Source organism: Leucoraja erinacea, chromosome 3 (genome assembly GCF_028641065.1).
Source record: "Leucoraja erinacea ecotype New England chromosome 3, Leri_hhj_1, whole genome shotgun sequence".
NCBI lineage: Eukaryota > Metazoa > Chordata > Chondrichthyes > Rajiformes > Rajidae > Leucoraja > Leucoraja erinaceus.
In genome coordinates, this window is record NC_073379.1 from 28,659,650 (window position 1) to 28,681,544 (window position 21,895).

Here is a 21,895-nt window from a genome sequence, read left to right on the forward strand (position 1 = left end):
CAATGTGGGAAATGTTATGTTTCTCTCCTCATACTATGATCTTGGAAGTTGGGAGATAAATCTCTTTGGAAGGAATTTTACTTACCAGTTATCCCATATGAAGAATTAAGAAGATAAGTTCTGGGAGGTTATAAATAAGAGGGGAGGGGTAAGCACTGCAATGGACCAAGCCATCTTGACTGAAGGTGGATTACATTAGCTTGCACTGTTGATTTGAACTTTTCATTCTAAATTCTTCACATCAGGCAACATTGTCAAGGTGCTCTGTGGATCATTGTCCTTTGTTTAATAAAAAATGTATTAAAAACGGAGTAATTTTAGATGAGGAATGCTTTACCGACAGGCAATACTGCACAGCATGAAAATACACAAGAAACGACATTCCAGCTGAGCTTTCTACAAAAGTAACAGAGGATTGGGGTAAGGGCTAAGATGCTTTGAACTGTGGGTGACATACACAAGTGCCCAGAATTTTGTTTGGGTAAGGTGGAAGAGAAATTCGTCACATTATGGAGTGATGGAAAGAGACTGGAAAAACGGTACATTTAAACTGTAAAGAGGCACAAATTGGTGAGTACATAAGGAATATTGTGTTCAGGCTTGGTCACCCTGCTGTAGGAAAGATGCTTTTAAACTTGAAAAAATGCTGAGATTTATGAGGATGTTGCGAGGACAAGGAGCTATAGAGAGAGAGGTTGGAGCACAGAGGGCTGTGAGATGCTTTTCAAGGTGTATAAAATGATGAGGGGAATATGTAGGGTGAATGCACAGAGTCCTTTACCCAGGGAAGGGGATTCAACAACTAGAGCTCATAGGTGTAAGGTTTAAGAGGGAAAGGGTTTAATAGATGTTTGAGTGACAAATTTTATCGCAGGGGGTGATGAGTTTATAGAGGAAGTAGTTGAGGCAAGTAAAATAACAACAGGTGTAGGGATAAGAAAGGTTTAGGGATAGGGACCAAATGCAGGTAAATAGGATTAGCTTAGAAGGGGCATCTGGGCATGGACCTGTCACCTTATGACCCACTGAATCTATGATTAATTAGGCCATTTAGCCCCTCTTACCTGCTCTGTCATTTGTGAGACCACAGATGGTTGTTTTTTAACATTATTTTCCTTCACATATCCCTTGATTACTTTAGTGTCTGAAATATCACAGTTCTGAAAATACTCAAGTGACTGAGTCTTTTAAGTAGTGAATTCCTTGCAGCAGAGACACTGAGATGAGATTTAATATATGGGCTCAAAATATATAAACTGTTATGAGTGGCGGGAATTCCAAAAACCAGAGGGAATAGACTTAAGACTTTTAGCAAAGAACCCAAATGGAGATGAGATTTTTTTTTTTTTTTTTTAATAAATGTGATGAGTAATTGTGAATGAATTGCCTGAAAAGGCAGTGGAAGCAGATTCAATAAGGACTTCCAAAACATTTTGGATAAATATCGAGTCAAAAAAAATTACTGAAGTCCTGGAAAGAGTGCATGGGAATAGAACTAATTCAATAGCTCTCTCAAAGGTCTGGCACAGGCATGGTGGGCTGAATGGTCTCTTATGCTATCGATTCAACATGAATCTTTGTCACATTCAAATTCTTCCAGTTCTGCTTGGTCCGCAGATATTCATAGTCAGGTATCTGCAGATAGAGATGTTGCGGAGTATTTTCTAATAAAATATTAACGCCCAACTTAATACCAACAAAAGTCTCCACATTCGAAAGTGGTGCTTGCACCTCTGCACAAAATGATTTATTTCAGAACCATTTCCTATAGAATTTTGCCACAGAACACACTGAGAATTTGCAAGGATCTCCCACCTGCTGATTGCTATCAACCTAGGCATTGATCAGTGTTCTGGAATCTGAAGAAGGGTCTCTACCTAAAATGTCACCCATTCCTTCTCTCCAGAGATGCTGCCTTTCCCGTTGAGTTACTCCAACTTTTTGTGTCTATCTTTGGTTTAAACCAGCATCTGCAGTTCCTTCTTATACAATGATCAGTGTTCTGTCTATATGGATAACACTCCCATTAAATTTGAGTCAGGTTTACGTCAACACATGGCATCAGTCCAATGCACACCAACAGATTAAATCAGTGGTAGCATCGTGGTGCAGCATGAATGGAGAATTAAGCAGAGGGGAAAAAAGTGAATTAAAATATATCCTTAAGACCAAACCGTTTTCAGAGAATTATTTTAAAGAGCATTATAAATTCACAGTAGGAAATTGTGTTGGGAGAGGTAGGTTGTTTAACGTTGCCTCTAATATAAGAACATAAATTGATAGAAACACTCAACAGCTCTACTTTATTTTCATTTCCATTGCTTTTACTCATTCACTGATGGATTTACAATCATTGAATGTGAAGTTTATGTTCAGCATATGAACAGCACTGGTCTCCATATTAGAGGAAATGGACAGAGTGCCAAAAAAGTTTGACAAGAATGATACCAGCACTTAGAGGTTAAAGGCATAAGAACAGATTGAACAGTGGGACTTCTTTCTCTTGAGAAGGGGATCCCTGATAAAGTTAATAAAAAGGCAGCCACAAAGATGTTTTCCATTTTCAGATTAGCTCATTAGTAGTGGCTCATAAATATAATATCTCAGATATATATGACTGCGGACTTCAAGGGAAATGTCTTTATTCAGGGCGTGAAAGTGTGGCATTTGCTAGCAAGGAGTGGTTGAGACAAAAAAGGAAGCACAATTAGGACATGCATGAAAGAGGAATGTGATGGTTGGATGAAGGTGAGTGGAAAGATTCAGATTAGTTTATTATCAAGGCTGCAATGAAACACCTTGATCACATGAAACTCACTGGGTACATACTGTGATAAATAACTACAAGGACAAGTACAAACTAGCAGATTGCATAAGACTGTAGTGCAATCTGAAAAGTCCAAAATAATAGTGCAATACTGGACTAACTAAATGAGGTTGAGATAATAGTATTCAGGTAGGGGGTGTGAAAGAGACGATAGGACCATCAATGTGAAGTGCCGGGTTAGGCTCAAATGATATGAATGCCCAGGAACTTGAAGCTGTCGTCCAGCTCTACAACATCTCCATTGACGAGGACACGGTTGTGTTCACCTCTTCACTTCTTTCAGTCAACTGCTCTTTCATCTTGCTGGAAAGGGCGAGTTCGTTGTCCTGACACAATTTTCCCAATCTCTTTCTGGTTCTTCAGCTCATCAATGTTGTTAATCCAGTCGAACAGCAAACTAAAGATCAAATTGGTGTTGTACAGGGAGTAGAGCAAGAGATTGAGCACATGTTATGATAAATTCTAAATTGACTGAGTTTGGACAGTCAGAAAATCCAGAATCCAGCTGTAAATGAAGGCCCCAAGGCCAAAGTCCAGGAGTTTAGAGATGAGCTTATTTGTTATTATGGTGATGAAGGCTGAGCTGCAGCCAATTAATAGAAGGTACACAAAATTGCTGGAGAAACTCAGTGGGTGCAGCAGCATCTATGGAGCGAAGGAAATAGGCGATGTTTCGGGCCGAAACCCTTCTTCAGAAGAAGGGTTTCGGCCCAAAACGTCGCCTATTTCCTTGGTGTCACAATTTTCCACACTTGCTTGGGCAAATGGCCAGTTCCACCGGAACAGAAAATACTGATGATCACCACACAATTTAGAGCAAAGTCACCCTCTGCTGATCTCATGCATCTAATCTTTTGGCTCTGTCAATGTTACCACTCAGACACAATCACTGAAATGCCAGTGACTGGCCCAGAGATTAATCTATTGATTCACCTGGTAATGGGACACCAGTTCCTCTCTCTGCTCAACACATTATATTCCTGGACTTTAACTGGGATTGGAAGTGTGGGGATTGATGGCTGGAAGAGTTGGTTTGGTGAACAGGGGACAAAGAGGGAACCAGACTACTATGTGGTCTTGAGTCAGTGACTGCTTCTAAAGAATCCAACTCGAGGTGCTGGGGCACCCCCTCTAATTCAGTGTCATGAAGGGAGCAAGAACCAGAAGAGTTAATGAGAGAATGATAAAAGAACAAATTCGCAGAGAAGGAAAAGCAGAGGGAGGGAGAGCGAAAGCAGAACAGGACTCAGGCAGCAACATGACTTACACTGGGCTGCTCTGTGGTTTAAACTCAGTCCAGGCAGTCTAAAATATATGCGAAAAATGGAACCTGAACTCAGTTTAACCACCTCATTTATTCCTGATGGTTTAAATTATTTCATCACAATTAATGACACCACTCCCCCCTGAAAGTCTGCAAGCTTCCTGTGCTGAGCTGCCAGATGTTCAGAGATCTCTGTGGCAGTCTCTCTGTTGAAGGCTGGTGACGAGTCATTCTCTCAAGGACGATCCCTCGGTGCAGAGATTGGGTGGCGCCCCTTCTGCTTAGCACCACAGTGTCTCTGAGGTGCCTGTTGCCAGAGGAACAGGAAGCAGTAATACAAGCGAGTGTGAGAGAGAGGCTCTCATTAAAAGAAAAATACATTCATTAAAAAAAGCTGTTTGCTTCACATAGTCTTCCAAACTTAGTTAGACTTTTGCTTTTTCACCAGCATACTGTTTTAAGTAGGCAGAAGTGCAGCAAATCAAACAGCTCTGTTCGTGAACTAAATGAAAACCCAACCCAACACAACCATATTCAATCCAAACCTGATCCCGCACAATACACAGAGGTTTTTACATTCCAATACATTCACTCAGTCCCATCATGCTGAACTTAGTTGGACTGGGCCAGCCGCAATTCCTCCATTTCACAGCTAGCTTGCAACTTACATTTTGATTGCAGCAAACATTTTTGAAGAATATACAACCAATAACCTGCACTATAAAAGTAAACGATAGGAGTAGCTTCTTTAAAGAAGAATTCCAATGTTAATGCAATTTCCATAACTTGTCATATTTACTATATATGATGCATGTGACTATATATGATGCATGTGTTCTAATACAACCCCTTGAATATATGTATTTAAATATTCTGAATATATGTGTAATGCATGCAAAGATATTAGTGTTGTTATTTATGCTTGCGTGTCAACACTTCAATAATGTTTTAATCTTCATTTACAGTAAACAAATAGTTCCATTTCAGGTTTAAATCTGTATCTGAATGTAACATGACAAGGGCAAGTTGGGCCGAAGGGCCTGTTTCCATGCTGTATGACACTATGAGCATCTATGGTCATCTTTATATGCACCGATAAGATGCAGTGCTTATATTGTGCAGATCTAGTTTGCACGTGAATCTTGAGTGTAGGAACAAACTGGTGCCAGTGATGAGGAATCCCACTTTAAACTTCACTTCTCAGCCTCCACCAATGGAGATATTTTCATGAAATTCCCTTGACAACAGCACCCCCTGCACTCATTCTGACAGCACCTGGTCACCAAGTCTGCGTCCCACTCTCATAAATGTTTGCCAACTTTAATGTTACTTTGCACGATGCTTTTAACTCCTTTAATCAAATAAGATACCTGTGGTTGAATTTCATTATTTTTTCATGGACAACTCAGCAAACCAGCAAATTGCAATACCAAAATCATGACACTGTGCTCGCTGATCTCCAGAAAAGTATTGAATAACGTTTCATGTTACCTTTCTGAATTAGGAGCAAGCGATGATGGAGCTCCAATGTGATAAAGGAGTCATTCTTTTTAGCTTTGTGTATATCCACCCAGGCACTGACTTGGCACGGTATTTTATGACCTGCGACATTGGCGGTTGTGCATTCAATATCTGCATTATTTGTAACAAGCCATTAAAATGTGTTAATGATTAACTTATTAAGTACAGAAACAGACATTTACTGCTTGTCCATTTTACCTCATTACAAGAGGGACAGAGAGGAAGAGGGAGAAGTAATCACACTATCCAGAAATCAGACACATAGAGGCCATTGCCTTTAAACTGTGGCAGATGTGAAAGGAGATAAACTGGACAGGGATTATGAAATAACCCATCTCCACAGGTTTACAGAGAGGAAGAATCACTGGAAGGAGCTCACATCTGGCAATCATTTGTCAAATTGCTGGAATGAACACTGCAGGAAACTGTCTGGCTGTTGGAGCAGATGAAAAGACAAAAGGAACATGTGTCACACATGCACATTGCGGACACATTGACTACTACATTTTTGAAGTCATTTTCCTCTCGGAATAGTCCGTGGAGGCTGTATTTCAAAAATGAAATCATGGATAAACATAGGGCACAGGGTTTGATTCACTCCTGGGACCTGCCTCATAACTTGGAGCAGCAAGCACAGAGCCAGGCTAAGATTCAGTGAGGAATCCCACAAGGTCCAAGGGTCATGCCACTGGGCTACACATTTTCTGACTGGGCATCAGTTGTTGAATATAAATGTTCACTTAAAATAAATGTAAAAGCATCAATAGCATAAAACAACAAAAGGACTTGCGACCATTATCAAATCGGAAAGATGGTGAATACTGTAAATCATTTTGTTCTGTGTGTTGGGAGCTGCTGGTTTTGGCAGCAGTACAGATTGAGATTAATATCTGCTCCAGGGGCCTGGCAAATGGTAATATCAGGCAGGATCACCCGAAAAGAATCTTTCAGCAACTTGGGGCTTTGTTGTAACAACATCAGAGCATAAACCAGTTCACTTAATAATAGTGGCCTGGATGGCTGCATGTGCGACCATATAGCATTCATTATTACTTATTCTGTGGTAAATTTTTATTGTGTATTGTGTGTGTTTTTTTTTTTTTTGTTTTTTTTTAATTGTATCGCTGCTGGCAGTTCATTTCACTGCACTTTTTGTGCACGTGACGAATAAATCTGACTTGACTTGTCCCAGGATTGTCATTTCGATTCGGCCAGGGTGACTCTGATGACCCCAAACTAATGCAACACTTCCCTGCAACAAAGTTCACAGGAGGCATGTAATCAAAGCAGGACAAGGCCATTCGCCCATGTGCCTGCTCTATCATGCATAGGGATTTTATCTCAATGTCATTTTCCTGCACTAACTCCATACTGTTTGATTCTCTCAATATCTAATCATCCATCAATCTCTGTTGATTCTCTTCTGCCCTTCCACACCTGAATGTTCCCGAGGTTATCAGTAAATAAGTAAGAACACAAAACGTTAACTGACAGAGTGCCAAGATGAAGAGATATTTTATTGAATTGCACCACCAAAAGTACATTGGACATGGATTGAATAGGACTTTAACAAAGATAGCGAGGACCTTAACTGGGCTGGTCCAGCAAGTCAAACACCCAGGAACAAAAGGAAATGAGAGTGGCAGACACTGCTCAGTCCATCACTGAACCAGCCTCCCCATCAAAGGAGGTGCCACATAAAGCTGGCAGCCAATATCAAAGACCCACATCATCCTGGCCAAGCTCTCATTTCACTCCTACCATCAGGAAGAAAGAAAAAGTGAAAACTGTAACCATCAGATAGGTTCCGGAATAGCTTCTTCACAGCAACCATAGGTTCTTCAACATTACACAACACTAACCTCCGCAACCTTCTATGGACTGTCATTTTGGTTCCCCTGTGGACTTTTTTTTACTAATGATTTATTTTAATTGTTTTATTTGTTTCCATTTACGGAACTGTTGAGTTGTTACAAGTAAGAATGTCATTGTTTTGCTGGCCGTAGATATGATAATTAAGTACTCTTGACTCTCCCTTGACTCTCAAAATATGATAAATTCTCATTAACAATGAGTAGCTACCATGAAAGAGTAAAGAATAGGGCTAATGGGCTCAATGGCCTCGACATTGCTTCAAAATTATATAACACAGATTTTGCAGCTGTTAAAGAACTACTTTTGGTGGTTGCAGATACAAAGCTCTAAAACTGGCAGCAACCTCAGAATTTCTGTACATGTGCAATGGTGATCAGAAATCCTGCAGTTTCTAAATTTAAATAATTTAATTTACATAAAATTAAAACTCCAGCAAGTAAAATTAAAAATAAAACAGATTTTTCTTTGATATGTTAACTTTCAGGTACTTTCACAGATACGTTAAAATCCTTATTTCACACTTTGTAAAATATTGAAAACATTATCTCCGTGTGAGTTGTTCAATTCCATTGGCTGCTCAGCCAACCTCGGGACTGGACTGAAGACCGAGGCTGGAGAGCAGGGATGCCTTGGAACTGATCACTGACAACATCTGACGCTGGGAAAGGGAAGTCCTTACCACAGATCATTAGATCTTTACAGGGATCTTTATCAGAGGTCAGTGGCTGACCACAAAACCCAGACACTTGATTCTGTAATCCCATAAATGCTTTGAAGTCATCATAAAATGATCAAATGCTGAAAGTGTACAGCCAGTTCATCATTTCCTATAAGAACATGTACAGTAACCTTGTGGGGAACTAGTGTGAACTTGCATTTCCCCGTCATAAACTGATCTCCTGCTATGCAGTCACAACATTTTCTGTTATGATATCAATAAGGACTGTAACATTGCTGGCCTCTCATGGCAACAGTTGAACATTTGGTATGTATTCCTCGTCAAGTTTTTCAAAGCTGGAAATTTTACAGTCTTTGGAAGACCTCTCTTCGCCTGGTTTAACTGTTCATAACAATAATTACTCAACAATCATCAACCCAGCCTCATCAACAATATTTAGATATTTCATCCTTTTGCCCATTTAAATTTGCATTGTTTGCAACTACAGATACACTGAGAACTGTAAACCTATTTTCACAGTTGTCATTTGTGACAGGTTGGTGCAGTACCACTTCATGACAGCCCAGTGCCAATTGAAACCAGCTCAACAGGCATAATCTTGCTCTAGTTCCCATCGGTTGCATATCTGCTGTAGAAAGCAAACTAACACTGTTGCAGAGATGAAGGTTCAAGGTGGGTGCCCTACAACAACAACAGCTATTTAAATCACAGTAAGATATCCAATAGAGGGATTAAACAGAAAATTGTCATTGAGCAACATAAGGAGATATGAAGGCTGCAGAAGGCTGATCAAAGAAGGATCATGTTAAAAGAAAGAGAGATATTTCAGCAGGAGGTAGGGAGCGCAGGACCTGGGTGGCTAAAACAATTAACAATGCACAAAGGTCAAAATGGAGAAGTTCAGGTATATGGAAAGTTTTAGGTGATCAATGGGGAGAGCTAATTAAGTTTGCCATTAGCCAGCCACTTCATAGCAAGTACATCCCACACTGTTAGAAACAGAGTAATTTCTGGTGCAGAGGTGTTGGGAAAGTTGCTTCAGTATGGACAGTGATCCATGGATCAGGAACCAGCAGCGCTAAATGTTCAATGGAAATCCACAACACAATCCCCTGTCCATATTTCGTTCACCTCACCCCTCTTTTCAAAACAGCCCTTGTACTGCCAGCAGACGTCTAGAGTAGGGGTTCTGTAAATCTACAAGTCAGACCCCATGGTAAAGGGAAATGCAAAATGTGGAAAGAAGCACAAAGATCCGAGTATTGATATAAAGCTGTCTTCTGAAAAATCTCACGAGATCCACGGGATACTGGCAAGGAAAGTTTGATACAAGCTCTGAGACAATAAATCATTTCAGTTTGTACTCTAGGTTATGTGTATGGTTGTACAGTAAGACTTAAACTTGAAATGCTTTGGGAAGTCGTAAGGAGTTGTGTGATGCACTTCCTTCCTACATTAAAGATTTGCATTTCAATAAGGCTTTAATGACTCTGGGATGTCCCAAAGCACTTTACAGTAATGCAGCAACAAATCTGAGCAGAGCAACCTCGAAGAAACCAACTGGTAACAACCAGATTACTTGTTTCAATGATGTTAGAAGAGGGCCAGAAATAACTTCTTCAAAGAAGAATTCCCTTATCATGCATCTGCATACTGTGAATGGCGCGAATGTAATCATGTATTGTCTTTCCGCTAACTGGTTAGCGCGCAACAAAAGTTTTTCACTGCACCTCGGTACATGTGACAATAAACTAAAATAACTAACTAAGATTGTCATCCACTCAAGAAGGGCTGATGGATTAATATCTTGCCTTGAAAGAAGATATCTCAAATAAACCTGTTTCAAGTCGGAGCTGCACTGGAGTGTCAGCCCACAGTAGGTCAAATCTTTGCGATGGAGCCTAAATCTAAACCCTTCTGTAAGACTTCTTTTAAAGCAAGGGTTCCCACCTGGGGCAAATTTACCCCCAGGTGGTAAATTATCCCGACCCTGGGGATAAATTTGTTGATTCTGGATTTGTACATCTTTTTTCTTATTGACTGACTGTGTTTGGTTCTGGTACACCGATATCTGTTCATCATTAGTTGTTCATAAATAAGTGAAATAATATTGCTATGTGCTATTAAAGTTGCCATGGGTAAATGGGAGGAAAAAGGATGGGAACCCCTGTTTTAAAGGCTCCGAGTGTCTCGTATTCAAAATTCCTTCCAAACACCAGGCATTCTTATCCAATAGGTACACAAAAATGCTGAAGAAACTCAGCGGGTGCAGCAGCATCTATGAAGCGAAGGGTTTCGGCCCGAAACGTTGCCTATTTCCTTCGCTCCATCGATACTGCTGCACCCGCTGAGTTTCTCCAGCATTTTTGTGTACCTTTGATTTTCTAGCATCTGCAGTTCCTTCTTAAACATTCTTATCCAATACTTATTCAAGCATTAAATGCCCCAACACTCAATTTCAAACATGTTCATCACCATCCAGGATACAACAATATATAAAACTCAGATATATAGAGAGAGGGAAGAGGAGCTTTAGTTACGTGGAACCACTGGAGAAGCTAAGATATTCTTTATAGAATGGACAGAAGATTAAGTTAAAATTTTGGTGTAGCGTTTACATGGTTTTGACGAGAAACTAGATGATCGAAATAATTGACAAAATAATCAACAGGGAAAATAATAATTGTTGTGCAGTAAGCTGCTGGAGAGGGCTGCAGACAGACTTTCAATAAAAATGTACAAATGGCCACCAGATATATTTCAGGCAAAATGGCAAAAGACTAAAGCCAACAACTGGAGGAAGTCGGCAGGTCAAGCAGCATCCATGGAGACAGAGGGACAGTGGACGTTTTAGGTCATGGCCTCTGGTGAGGAAGTATAACTAATTAGAAAGTTCTTGCAAAAAGCAAGGAGAAACACGATGGGCTGAATGGTCTCCTAATGCGTAGGAAGGAATGGCAGATGCTGGTTTCAATTGAAGATAGACATAAAATGCTGGCGTAACTCAGCGGGCCAGGCAGCATCTCTGGAGAGAATGAATGGGTGACGTTTCGGGTTGAGCCCCTTCTTCTGAAGAAGGGTTTCGACCCGAAACATCACCCGTTCCTTCTCTCCAGAGACGCTGCCTGTCCCGCTGAGTTACGCCAGCATTTTGTGTCTCCTAATGTGTTGTACAATACTGTGTGGGAATGCAAAGGATATAATTGAAATGCGATCATGTTAGGGTAACAAAAGGCAGAGATAAAGACATTCAGTCTCTGCAGTCATCCATGCAAATCACTTGTGTACCGCTGTGTCCCAGTTTCCTGATCTAACCAGCAGACGCCTCAGCCTTGTGCTGCATGGTGTTTGGTAACCTGACATAATCTCGCCAGCTTGTCAAACCATTATAGGAACACTGTCATCACTAAACATGCGTGATCACAGTTAATTACAATTCAGAGCAGAGAGCAGCAGCAAATGTTCGTTAATTACAGGAAACACTTCATTTAAATTTTATGGAAATTTACACTAGGACTTCAGTGACTGAGCATGTTACAATTATGGCTTCCTTGAATTAATTCAACAAATAACACTATTAAGATATAAACCAGAACAAATTTTACATCAATCGTCAATAGTCCAGAGCCGATTCTGCCTTGCAGGGCCGGGCAGGGGTAGGGTGGAGGGTGGGGTGGGAGGTGAGGGGGGGGGGGGGGGGGGGGGGGGTGCGCGGGAGGAGTTGTCCACAGGGAATGATGCCCAACAGTGGCAGAGGAAATGTGTAGGAAGAAACTGCAGATGCTGGTTTATACCAAAGATAGACAGAAAATGCTGGAGTAACTCAGTGGGACAGGCAGCATCTCTGAAGAGAAGAAATGGGTGATGTTTTGGGTCGAGACCCTTCTTCTGACTGAGAGTTAGGGGAGAGGGAAACTAGAGGTACAGAAAGGTACAAAGAGCATGTAAGGTGAAAAGGACAGATCAAAGCAGACAATGATCAAGGAAATGTACAATGGTTCATTATTGTTGGCTGAGGAGAAGTTGACAACGAGGCATACAAACCATAAAATTAATCAGGAGGACAATTATTAGGGTGGGGAGGAAGAGAAAGAGTGGGGGAGGAAGAGAAAGAGAGGGAAAGTAAGGGTTACCTGAAGTTAGAAAAATCAATATCATACCACTGGGTTGTAAGCTGCCCAAGCAAAATATCCTTTCCAAAAGGAACAGTGTTGCTACATTGAAAATGCAGTCTCTTGAAGAGGTATCAAACCTGGCCACAAAGCCTTCAATTCCCTCATCCAAATCATTAATATACATCGTGAAGAGTAGCAGCCCCAGCACCGACCCCTGTGGAACTCCGCTAGTCACTGGCAGCCACTCAGAAAAAAAACCCTGCTTGCCACTGTGCATTCTGTCACCTAGCCAACCTGCTATTCATGCTAGTATCTTCCCTCTGATATCCTGGGCTCTCATCTTCTTTAGCAGCCTCACATGCGGCACCTTATCAAAGTCCTTCTGAAAATCCAGGTAAACAACATCCACTGACTCTCCTTTGTCTATTCTGCTGTTTATATTCTCAAAGAATTCCAACATGTTCGTCAGGCACGATCACAAAACCATGCTGAATTACGCCTATTTTATCATGAACTTCTATGTATTCAGAAACCTCATCCCTTATAATGGATTCAAAAATCTTACCAACCACTGAAGTCAGGTTAACTGGCCTACAGTTTCCACTCTTCAGCTTTGCTCACTTCTTGAACAACAAAGTAATATTTGCAATTTTCCAATCATCTGGAACCACTCCTGACTATTGATTATTGAAATATCATAACTAATGCTTCCACAATCTTTAAAACCACCTCTTTCAGAACCATGAGGTGCTTACATGTCGAATGTATCTCCTGATGTAATTTGCACCCTACTTCATGGCTACTGTTTGGAGGTCTAACTCCCATCAGGGTCTTTTTACCCTTGCAATTTCCCATTTCTACCCACAAGGATTCTATATCTGCTGATCCTTTGTCACCCCTTGCTAAGGACTGAATTTCATTCCCTATCAGAAGAGCTATCCCACGCCCTCTGCCCCTGTATGTCTTTTCGATAGGACGTTTAACTTGGATATTCAGCTCCCAGCTCAGATCCTATCAGCCATGTCTCCGTAAGGCCCGCAATGTTGTACCTACAAATTTTTAACGCCGCTATAACTCATCCGCTTTGTTTCAAATGCCCCTGTCCCACTTAGGAAACCTGAACGGAAACCTCTGGAGACTTTGCGCCCCACCCAAGGTTTCCGTGCGGTTCCCGGAGGTTTTTGTCAGTCTCCCTACCCTGCTTCCACTACCTGCAAACCTCCGGGAGCCGCACGGAAACCTGGGTGGGGCGCAAAGTCTCCAGAGGTTTCCGTTCAGGTTTCTTAAGTGGGACAGGGGCATTATACTTTGTGAATTCAAATATAACACCTTTCATTCGGTGAGAAGGATTTTCTGTTTGTATTTGGGCCAATGCATTTTGAAGAATGCGAAGCAATCTCATGGAAATAAACAAAATTATCACACTGTTTAACAGGGTAGATACAAATATAATATTTCCTGTGGTAGGGGCATCTAGAACTGGGGTGGTCACTATCTCAAAATAAGGAGTAGCCTCATTGGACAGAGATCAGAAGAAATCTGAAAAGGAGTCTAAAGAAGGGTCTCAACCCGAAACGTCACCCATTCCTTCTCTCCAGAGATGCTGCCGGTCCTGCTGAGCTACTCCAGCATTTTGTGTCTATCTCAGAAGAAATCTTTCCACTCAGAGCAAAGCAAGTGTGGAGGAGGCTCGGTTACAGAGAATATTCAAAATAGAAATCCAGAAATGTTTGGATATTAGGGAAGACAAGGGGATTAGTGCAGGGCAGTTGCATTGAAGTAAAAGGTCAGTCCCAACCTTATTTAATCAGTAGGCCCAAGGATACCAAATGGTCTATTCCCACTTCCGTTTCTTATAGAAGATAGACATAAAATGATGGAGTAACGCAATGGAACAGGCAGCATCTCTGGAGAAAAGGAATGGGTGACGTTTCGGGTCGAGACCCTACTTCAGATTGATGTTTCATATATGGTATTCCACTTGAATGGAAAAAAAGACCTCACATGATCTCCGAACAGCCTGGCTCTAATTCTAATGCTTTAAACTTCACACACTAGAACAACACTTTCAACCCAGTTTAGGATTTCCAAGTCATTGATCTTTTGAAGTGTTGTAATTAAGTAATTATAGCAGTCAATTTGTGCACAGCAATCTTCCACAATTCACAATGTAAAGGGCCTGTCCTACGTAGGGGACTTTTTTGGCGACTGTCATGGTCTTGTTGAATCGCCGAAAAGTGAATGTATCAAACGCATCCTACGACTATGTAGAAGGCAAGCTACGTTTATCTATGACTTAATTGCTGATGCACCGTGACAATTGGCGACCCAATAGTGTGGACTGAAGACGACCACCTTTGACTTACAGACGACTTCACCCACGATTACTGAAAGCAAGCTACGACAAGCTACGACTCAATAGTCGTAAGATCACCTAAAAAAAAGACGTAATTTTACAATGTTATTTCACTATAAAAAAATCATTCTGTATTTTTTTTTAAATATTTGTTGGTTCAGGAAACAACACCAGGGATAACTTCTTCCGGCTCTTCCTCAACGAACCTCAACCCAAGAGGTGAGCCCACAAAGCACTTATGGCAGACAAAGTTTCACAGCACAGTGCATGATATTTAACTGAGAATGGGATCTGGAAACTAAGCAATATCTGGTGAAAGGCCAGAAACTTGGCGATGGATTTGTAAATGCTTAGCTAACACCAGCAATAGTTGACTGTGCTCAATTTAATGGAGAGCAGAGACAAAATAACACACTAGGATTCCTCTCATTTTATCAGCTGATGTTTTAATGGCCTTTGAATTCAGACAATCAAAAAAATAAAAAGTCAAATGACCCCTTAACAATAACAGTCTGCAGAACAATTACTGTGACCACAGGGTCTAGTGTGCACTCCACATACTGCAGATTGCTCATAAAATAGTTTCTGCTTCACAGTCAATTGGTCATTACGTTTATGACCCCATAAACCTTTTCATCATAATTGTGAGGAAGGCTGAACATGATTTTTTTAAAGAATTCCCCAGAATAAAAGGTACAAGAAGTGAAGTGATTAATTGTGACAGATGCTAATGGACTTTAACAAATGGTTGGTAGAAATTTAATTTCAGGAACATATTACGCCAGAGAAACTTCAAAGAATGTTATCCACTCAGCAATGTCCATGTTCCTTATATGTAAGTTATTGTACCAAAATTATGAGAATTGTGTGTTGTACAAAAAATACTGATGGGGGCAGCTATCTGGGGGCATCCTTTATCTATAACTGCAACATCACCACAAGGAATAATCAACCTCTCTTTACTTAAAATTAAGCTTCATTATGTTGCAAAGGTATTTCAAATCACTGTGGCTGAACTGTGACCAGCAGCTTGCTATGGCAATGAGGGGAAAATCACATGATTTCAGATGCATTTATGCACGTTAAACAAATCGCATCGAGATGGCAGGGAGCATAAAGTCTCCGATAAACGATGAAAGTGGAAACTCAGCTACAGGTGGTTAAGAGGGATTTTTAATGAAAGTGGATAGAACTGAGGGTTTAGGATATCTAAAGACGGTGTTTGGAGCCAAGTATTGAGGGGGTTTGCAAGACTATGGGGAGTAAGTTAAGAAATATGATAAAATGTGTTGTCAATTCCAAGAGCTTGCACGACCTTGATTGACCGAATGGCCACTTTCTGTTCTGAGAAATGTTATATTAATAGGAAATATGAAACCACAATGAAGTACAGAAACAATTGTCCTGCCACTGAAAATGGCACTGGAGAGAGACGACTTTGTATATGAAGCTCCTCTTCAAACAGTTAAAACAGCCTTTTCCAGTTAGAATTGGGCACATTTCCACCATCCTGACCCTCAATAATGAAGAACCTCAGGGATATGCACTCTGACCTTTGCTCTGCTCCTTGTACACCCATGACTATATGGCCAAATACAACATCAATTCAATCTCTAAGTTCACTAATGATACCACTGTTGTCTGCCAGATCTACGACACAAGATGTAGGGAAGAGATTGAGCCATGATGTCAAGATCATAACCCGGCCCTTAATGTCAGCAAGATAAAAAGAGTTGCTTGTTAAGCTATGGAAGCGAGGGCATGAACTCAACCCTGTTTTCATTAACAAAGCTGCTGTAGAGATGATCAACCACTTCAAGTTCCTAGACATCCATATCACCAGCAACCTAACCTGGCAGCCTCACCAACGGTCTGTCTGTCTTTTCGTCTCTTTTGTTATTTTTAGTGTGTTTTTAAATGTTTGTGTTAATGTTCTCTGGTTTGTTTTATGTGGGGGTGGGGGAGGGGGTCGGGGGGAAAACTTATTTCAACTCTTACCTTGCCGGAGATGCGATTGTTTTCCAGATCGTATCTCCGGTCGCTCTGCGGCCTAACATCGTGGAACTGGCGGCCTTGCAGTCCCACCACAAGTCCATGGACTTACCATCGGAGCCTGCGATCACTTGCCTGGGATCGACGCTCCAACTGCGGCCTGCATATTTTAACATTGAGGAGCTGTCTCAGGTAGAAACTGTCTCCAAAGTCGCAGGAGGTTTGACTAGCCCCGACCCGGGATCTGATCGCCCGGCGTGGGGAGCCGAGATCCCCCCCGATGCGGGAGCTTGATCGCTCCGATGCGGAGGGCACGACCACCGGCTAGGGAGCTAAGATCCTCCCGTCAACGGAAGGCTCGAGGCCCCCGAACACGGGAGAACAAGGTAGGGAAGAAGATTGAAGTTGTTTTCTGCCTTCCATCACAGTGAGGAATGTGGAGGAGTCGCTGTGGTGGATGTTTATGTTAAAATGTATTTTGCGTGTTTTGTTGCTTTTTAGTGGTATGGTGACAGTATGTTGCAAATCAAATTCCTCGTGTGTTGCAAAACATACTTGGCTAATAAAGTATGATTATGATTATGGTTGCTTCACACTGAAGCAATGATCAAGAAAATGATATGGTGTATTTACTTACTCAGCCATCTCCGAAAAATTGACTTGTCAAACTGCTACAGATGCGCTATAGAAAACATTCTAATGGGTTGCATCTCAGCCTAGCGTGGCAACTGCTCTGCTCTGAACCTGGACCTGCAGAGAGTGGCAAATACAACCCAGTCCAATGCAAACTCATCACTTTATGGTGCATTGCATCAGGAAGGTGAAAGTGCTTTGAGGAATTCCTGCCACTTTGGCCATTTCCTTTTCACTTTCCTATCTTCTAGGAGTTTGAAACCTTGGGCACCAGATTTAAGAACAGCTTCTTCCCCACTGTTATCAGGCTCCTGAACAAATTACCTCTTTCACACCCCATCCTCGAAGGTGCATCCACGCACTCTCACTCTTAACTCTGCATCATTCAATTATTCTGTTATTGTACTTCTTTTGCACAACTGATTTTGCAGAACAATTTTACACCATTCTGTTGTTTGGTGTCGTAATGATTGCTATATTTATCATTACTGTATTATATTGTTTGCTCTGTGAGTTTCATGTGAACAATGTATTTCATTGCATCCTGAAGTATATGACAATAATCTAAACCATAACAAAGCCAACATGGGCCATAGATCATCTCCTTCCTTTCATAGATATCATAACTATAATGAAAGATACGTTTTGACTTTCAATCAATTTGTTCAAAATAAAGTCAAAGATAGGGAATATAAGCAATGTGTGAAAGAGAGGAACAAGAAACCTCCTGGCATCATGCAAATTTACAGAAGCCCTGTGTTTAACCAGTTCTAACTATTTCCAGTATTAATGACTCCACAATTGGCAACCATGGGTCTGGCTCTGGAATTTCCTCCCTAAAATTCCATTTATTTGCCTCTCTCTGATTTATCAGCACGTTCCTTAAATATCACCTCTATGAACAGACATTCAGTTGCTTGCTTGCAGTGCTCAATGTCAGATCTTGTTTTGCTTTGCTCCCAAGTGATACCTTGGGACATTTGCAACATTGAAGGTGCTCTCGAAGGGCAAATGCTTGTTGCTTTAGATACTAACACCATGAAGACGTTCAAATATTCTTGGGGCACTAATATATGCTCCCAGAATCAGTGTTTTATTGCTGTTTCAAAGCAGTGTATATAAGTGCATCAACAACAACCCTATTCAATGAACAAAAACATTATGAACCAAAACATGCAGCGATACAAAACCATGGTATGTCAAGAAACTCCTAGCACGTTCCATGCCAAGTCCACCCTGCTTCCACGATCAGACCATCTATTACTGAACCATAGAGCCTTGCAGTGTACTGAAGCAAAGCTGCTTACTGCTGCTACTACTCAGTAATAACAAAAGCTGCTGAGTTAAAGTTGCTAAAGAGAGTCATAGCGCACTTCATAGAAGCTTTTCACCCCATATATTTGATAGGAAAGACTGTCATCACCAAAATTGAGCATTTACTGACACTTACCATTATTAGTGTGTAAAACATTCTGACCGTATGTCCATGAAGAAATGTGGCAAGAGTTTCAAAATACCTAAAGTTGCTGGTGTGTTTTAACTGCCCACTAAACATGTTGCAGAAAGTTAGGGATGGTACTTAATAACACACTTTAAACTGAGGACATATCTGTTCCAGTTATGCCATTTTATCTTTCTAGCCCATAAAGGGAAAAATAAAAACTATGCCATTATTCCTCAACCTTTCCCATTCTGTTTTTATCCCTATCTCTTTTCCCTCTTTTTGTGCAACCTTTAATTCTTATGCATCTCCTTTTATTTATCTTCTCCGTCTTTCTTTAAACACCTTGGTTACAGGATAACGCCATCATTATTTGAGATCTTCCTTCATTGTGTCACTATCATCTCACACTCCCAACAAAACAAGCCCCACAAATTTAAGCATGAAGTACGAAGTCCTTTTAAATGAAGTCCCAAACAAGTAAGTTCTTGGCGAACAACATTCTTCTGGTTCAATGGGATAATTAGATTAATTAGAGTTGCTCATCCATCCATTATCCTTTGACATCCTTACCACAGTCAAAATGATCTATTTATCTAAGGAAGCCAGCCTGGGACAGGTGAGGAATATGTAGGAATGAACTGCAGAAGCTGATTTAAACCGAAGATAGACACAAAAAGCTGGCATAACTCATAGGGCAGACAACATCTATGCAGAAAAGGAATAGGTGACGTTTTGGGTCGAGACCCTTCTTCAGAGGATCCTTCTACAGACGATCCTTCTACATTATGAAGAAGGGTCTCGACCCGAAACATCACCTATTTATTTTCTCCAGAGATGCTGCCTGACCCGCTGAGTTACTCTAGCTTTTTGTGTCTATCACAGGTGAGGAATATCTCCCAAGATACCATATTGTTAGAGAATGTCCCTGTAAGTAGCCATTAAAATACTGCATCGTATGGATGAATTATTGAGTGGAGAACCAAGTAGGATCAAAGTAGATGGGAGAGTAGTGGACTGAGGAAATAATTGAAGGAAATGTTTGAAATGGCGAACGCTGAAGCAATTTGCAATGACTCAAGTGACTTTTGCTGCACAGACCTGCTTTCAATGTTTAGAAGCCAAGGTTTCACTTCCCAAACAACTTCACCGTGACACAAAATAAATGGAGCACTGTGTAGCAAACATTACTCACTTTCCTAAAAGCAATTCTGCCACAGCTCAAAGCGAATGCAAAACTTCCTTTCACCCCCAATTCCAAACTTGTCCCTGGTTTCAAACAATTTCCTGCTCTACAAAACATTTCATTAAACACTTTTAACTTGATGAATTCAATTTACTTTTTAAAAATTTTCATGCATCTCTTCATTTGCATTCCTACTAGTTTATTGCCTTTAAATAAAGAATGAGACAGACAGAGAGAGAGAAAAGGAGAGAGGGTGAAAAGGAATGAGGGAGTGTTGCGGTAACATACAGTACCATGAGCCGCCTTGGCCTCCGAGTCAGTTGTACACAGTGAACAGATCGCTCCCAGCCTGTAGCAGACAGTGAAAACAGCTCTTGGCACTTTCACAAGCAGGCAACTCTGCTGCACTCTGGCGCATTCCTTCTCCTTGCCCCCCCCCCCCCCCCCCCCCCCCCCCCCCCACCCCCCCCCAAGTCCATTGCAAGCGTCTTGTCATATTTCCTTCAGCCGTTAATTGTCTCAACTGCAAGATTTTAAACAGCCCTGGTTAAGAAATGTGAAATCCTCTTAAGTGACCGTCAAAGTAAATCAGTCTCACGCACCAGTGGTAACATTTTCCAAGGAAGTATTCTGCCTCCAGTTCCTTTAGCTACCCCACCACCCCCCCACCTCCCACCCCTCAACACTACCTCCTCCTTCATCCCTTGAGATCTGCACACACATGTGGCAATAAAACATTTATGCGACTTGGAATTTTAACACAATGCCATTTCCCTGGTTTAACCTGAATGGAATGCAGTAGTCGCAGCAGACTAAATCATCCTGCCATTAAACACTGCCAAGAAGCTTGCACACTGTGTTCAGTTCACCAGAGAGCAGTTCACAGACGCACAGTATAGAGAGATTGTTAATGCTCCCCTTGACCTCCTGCTACTCCACCCTGCTCCCAGTTCTGATCTTTGCCCTGTGCGAGGGCTGTGATGTGCATCACTTACACAAAACTTCTGACTCGAGTAGTGATCTGGGGAGTCACTACAGCTGGGAGTGACCAGATTTTAATCTGAGCTAGTGGGGAACTGCTGGATGAGTTGGCTTTCAGTTAACTATTAACTCATCAGACTCCCCCTTCCCTAATGTAAGCTTTTACCACCAGTTTGCAGTCAGTTAAGGATTGCTCATTCAAGCCACTGCAGAAAACTGTACTAACTCTTGTTAGTAAAGCAGAGGGGGAAATACAAATAATAATAATAATAACAATAGCAATTTAAAATAAATTCATTGGGATAAAGAAAGCAAATGAGAGAGACATGAATACGCACAGCCACACACAGACCACTGTGTATACAGAGCCCGTATGGTCGCATAGGACATAAAGCATATGTGAGACCAGTGAGAAAATGCAAACATACTGGTGCACAGAAGCCCAGTGTTCTCTTTCACACCAGGTGTGTGCTGTGTATGTGGATGATGTCCCTCAAACGTTAACATTTGGGGCAAACCTTTCTATGCTGCTTGTAACCCAAAGAAAATCAAGAGATAACTGTCTCACACTGGTAGAAAAGTTTAAAAAGCAAATATAAAGGTTTGCTGCTACAGAGCTGACTAATGTGTAGGTCGTTGAGGATGGTCATGTACAATACCACCAATGGGTGTTTTACATCTCACAATACCATTGTTGTCATCTGCCCTTCCTCTTCAACTCAGCAGCCATGACTTTGCTGCAAGCCCACAACACCAGTAAAAGCTGTAGAGAGGAAGTGAGTCTAATAGAACAGATCTTTCAAAGGGCTGGTACGGACACATTGGGCCAAATGTCCTCTTTCATTGCTTAAATTCCATGAGACTGTAAATAGCTTTTGTTTAGAAAATTGCAAAATGGCAAGTTTCTAATTCTAATGTGTCTAAATAACACACACATAATGCTCAATGTAATTGAAGAATATGGAGAAACGAGGAACTGCGGATGATGGTTTACAAAAAAAGACACAAAGTGCTGGAGCAACAAA

At 41.2% G+C, this 21,895-nt stretch overlaps 1 protein-coding gene across 7 annotated transcripts in view; it reads right to left on the minus strand.

Annotated features, from left to right (window-relative positions):
• The window catches only part of bnc2 (basonuclin 2), a 533,367-nt gene that overhangs the window by 324,570 nt on the left and 186,902 nt on the right, over positions 1-21,895 (minus strand). The window contains exon 1 of one of the 7 annotated variants that reach the window (XM_055632362.1): positions 20,183-20,300. The exons of the other annotated variants lie outside the window; for them this stretch is intronic. Coding sequence (XP_055488337.1) covers positions 20,183-20,185 — 3 coding nt within the window. The 5' untranslated portion in view covers positions 20,186-20,300. Of the gene's footprint in view, positions 1-20,182; positions 20,301-21,895 lie in introns of those variants that run through there. 7 annotated transcript variants of the gene reach the window in all.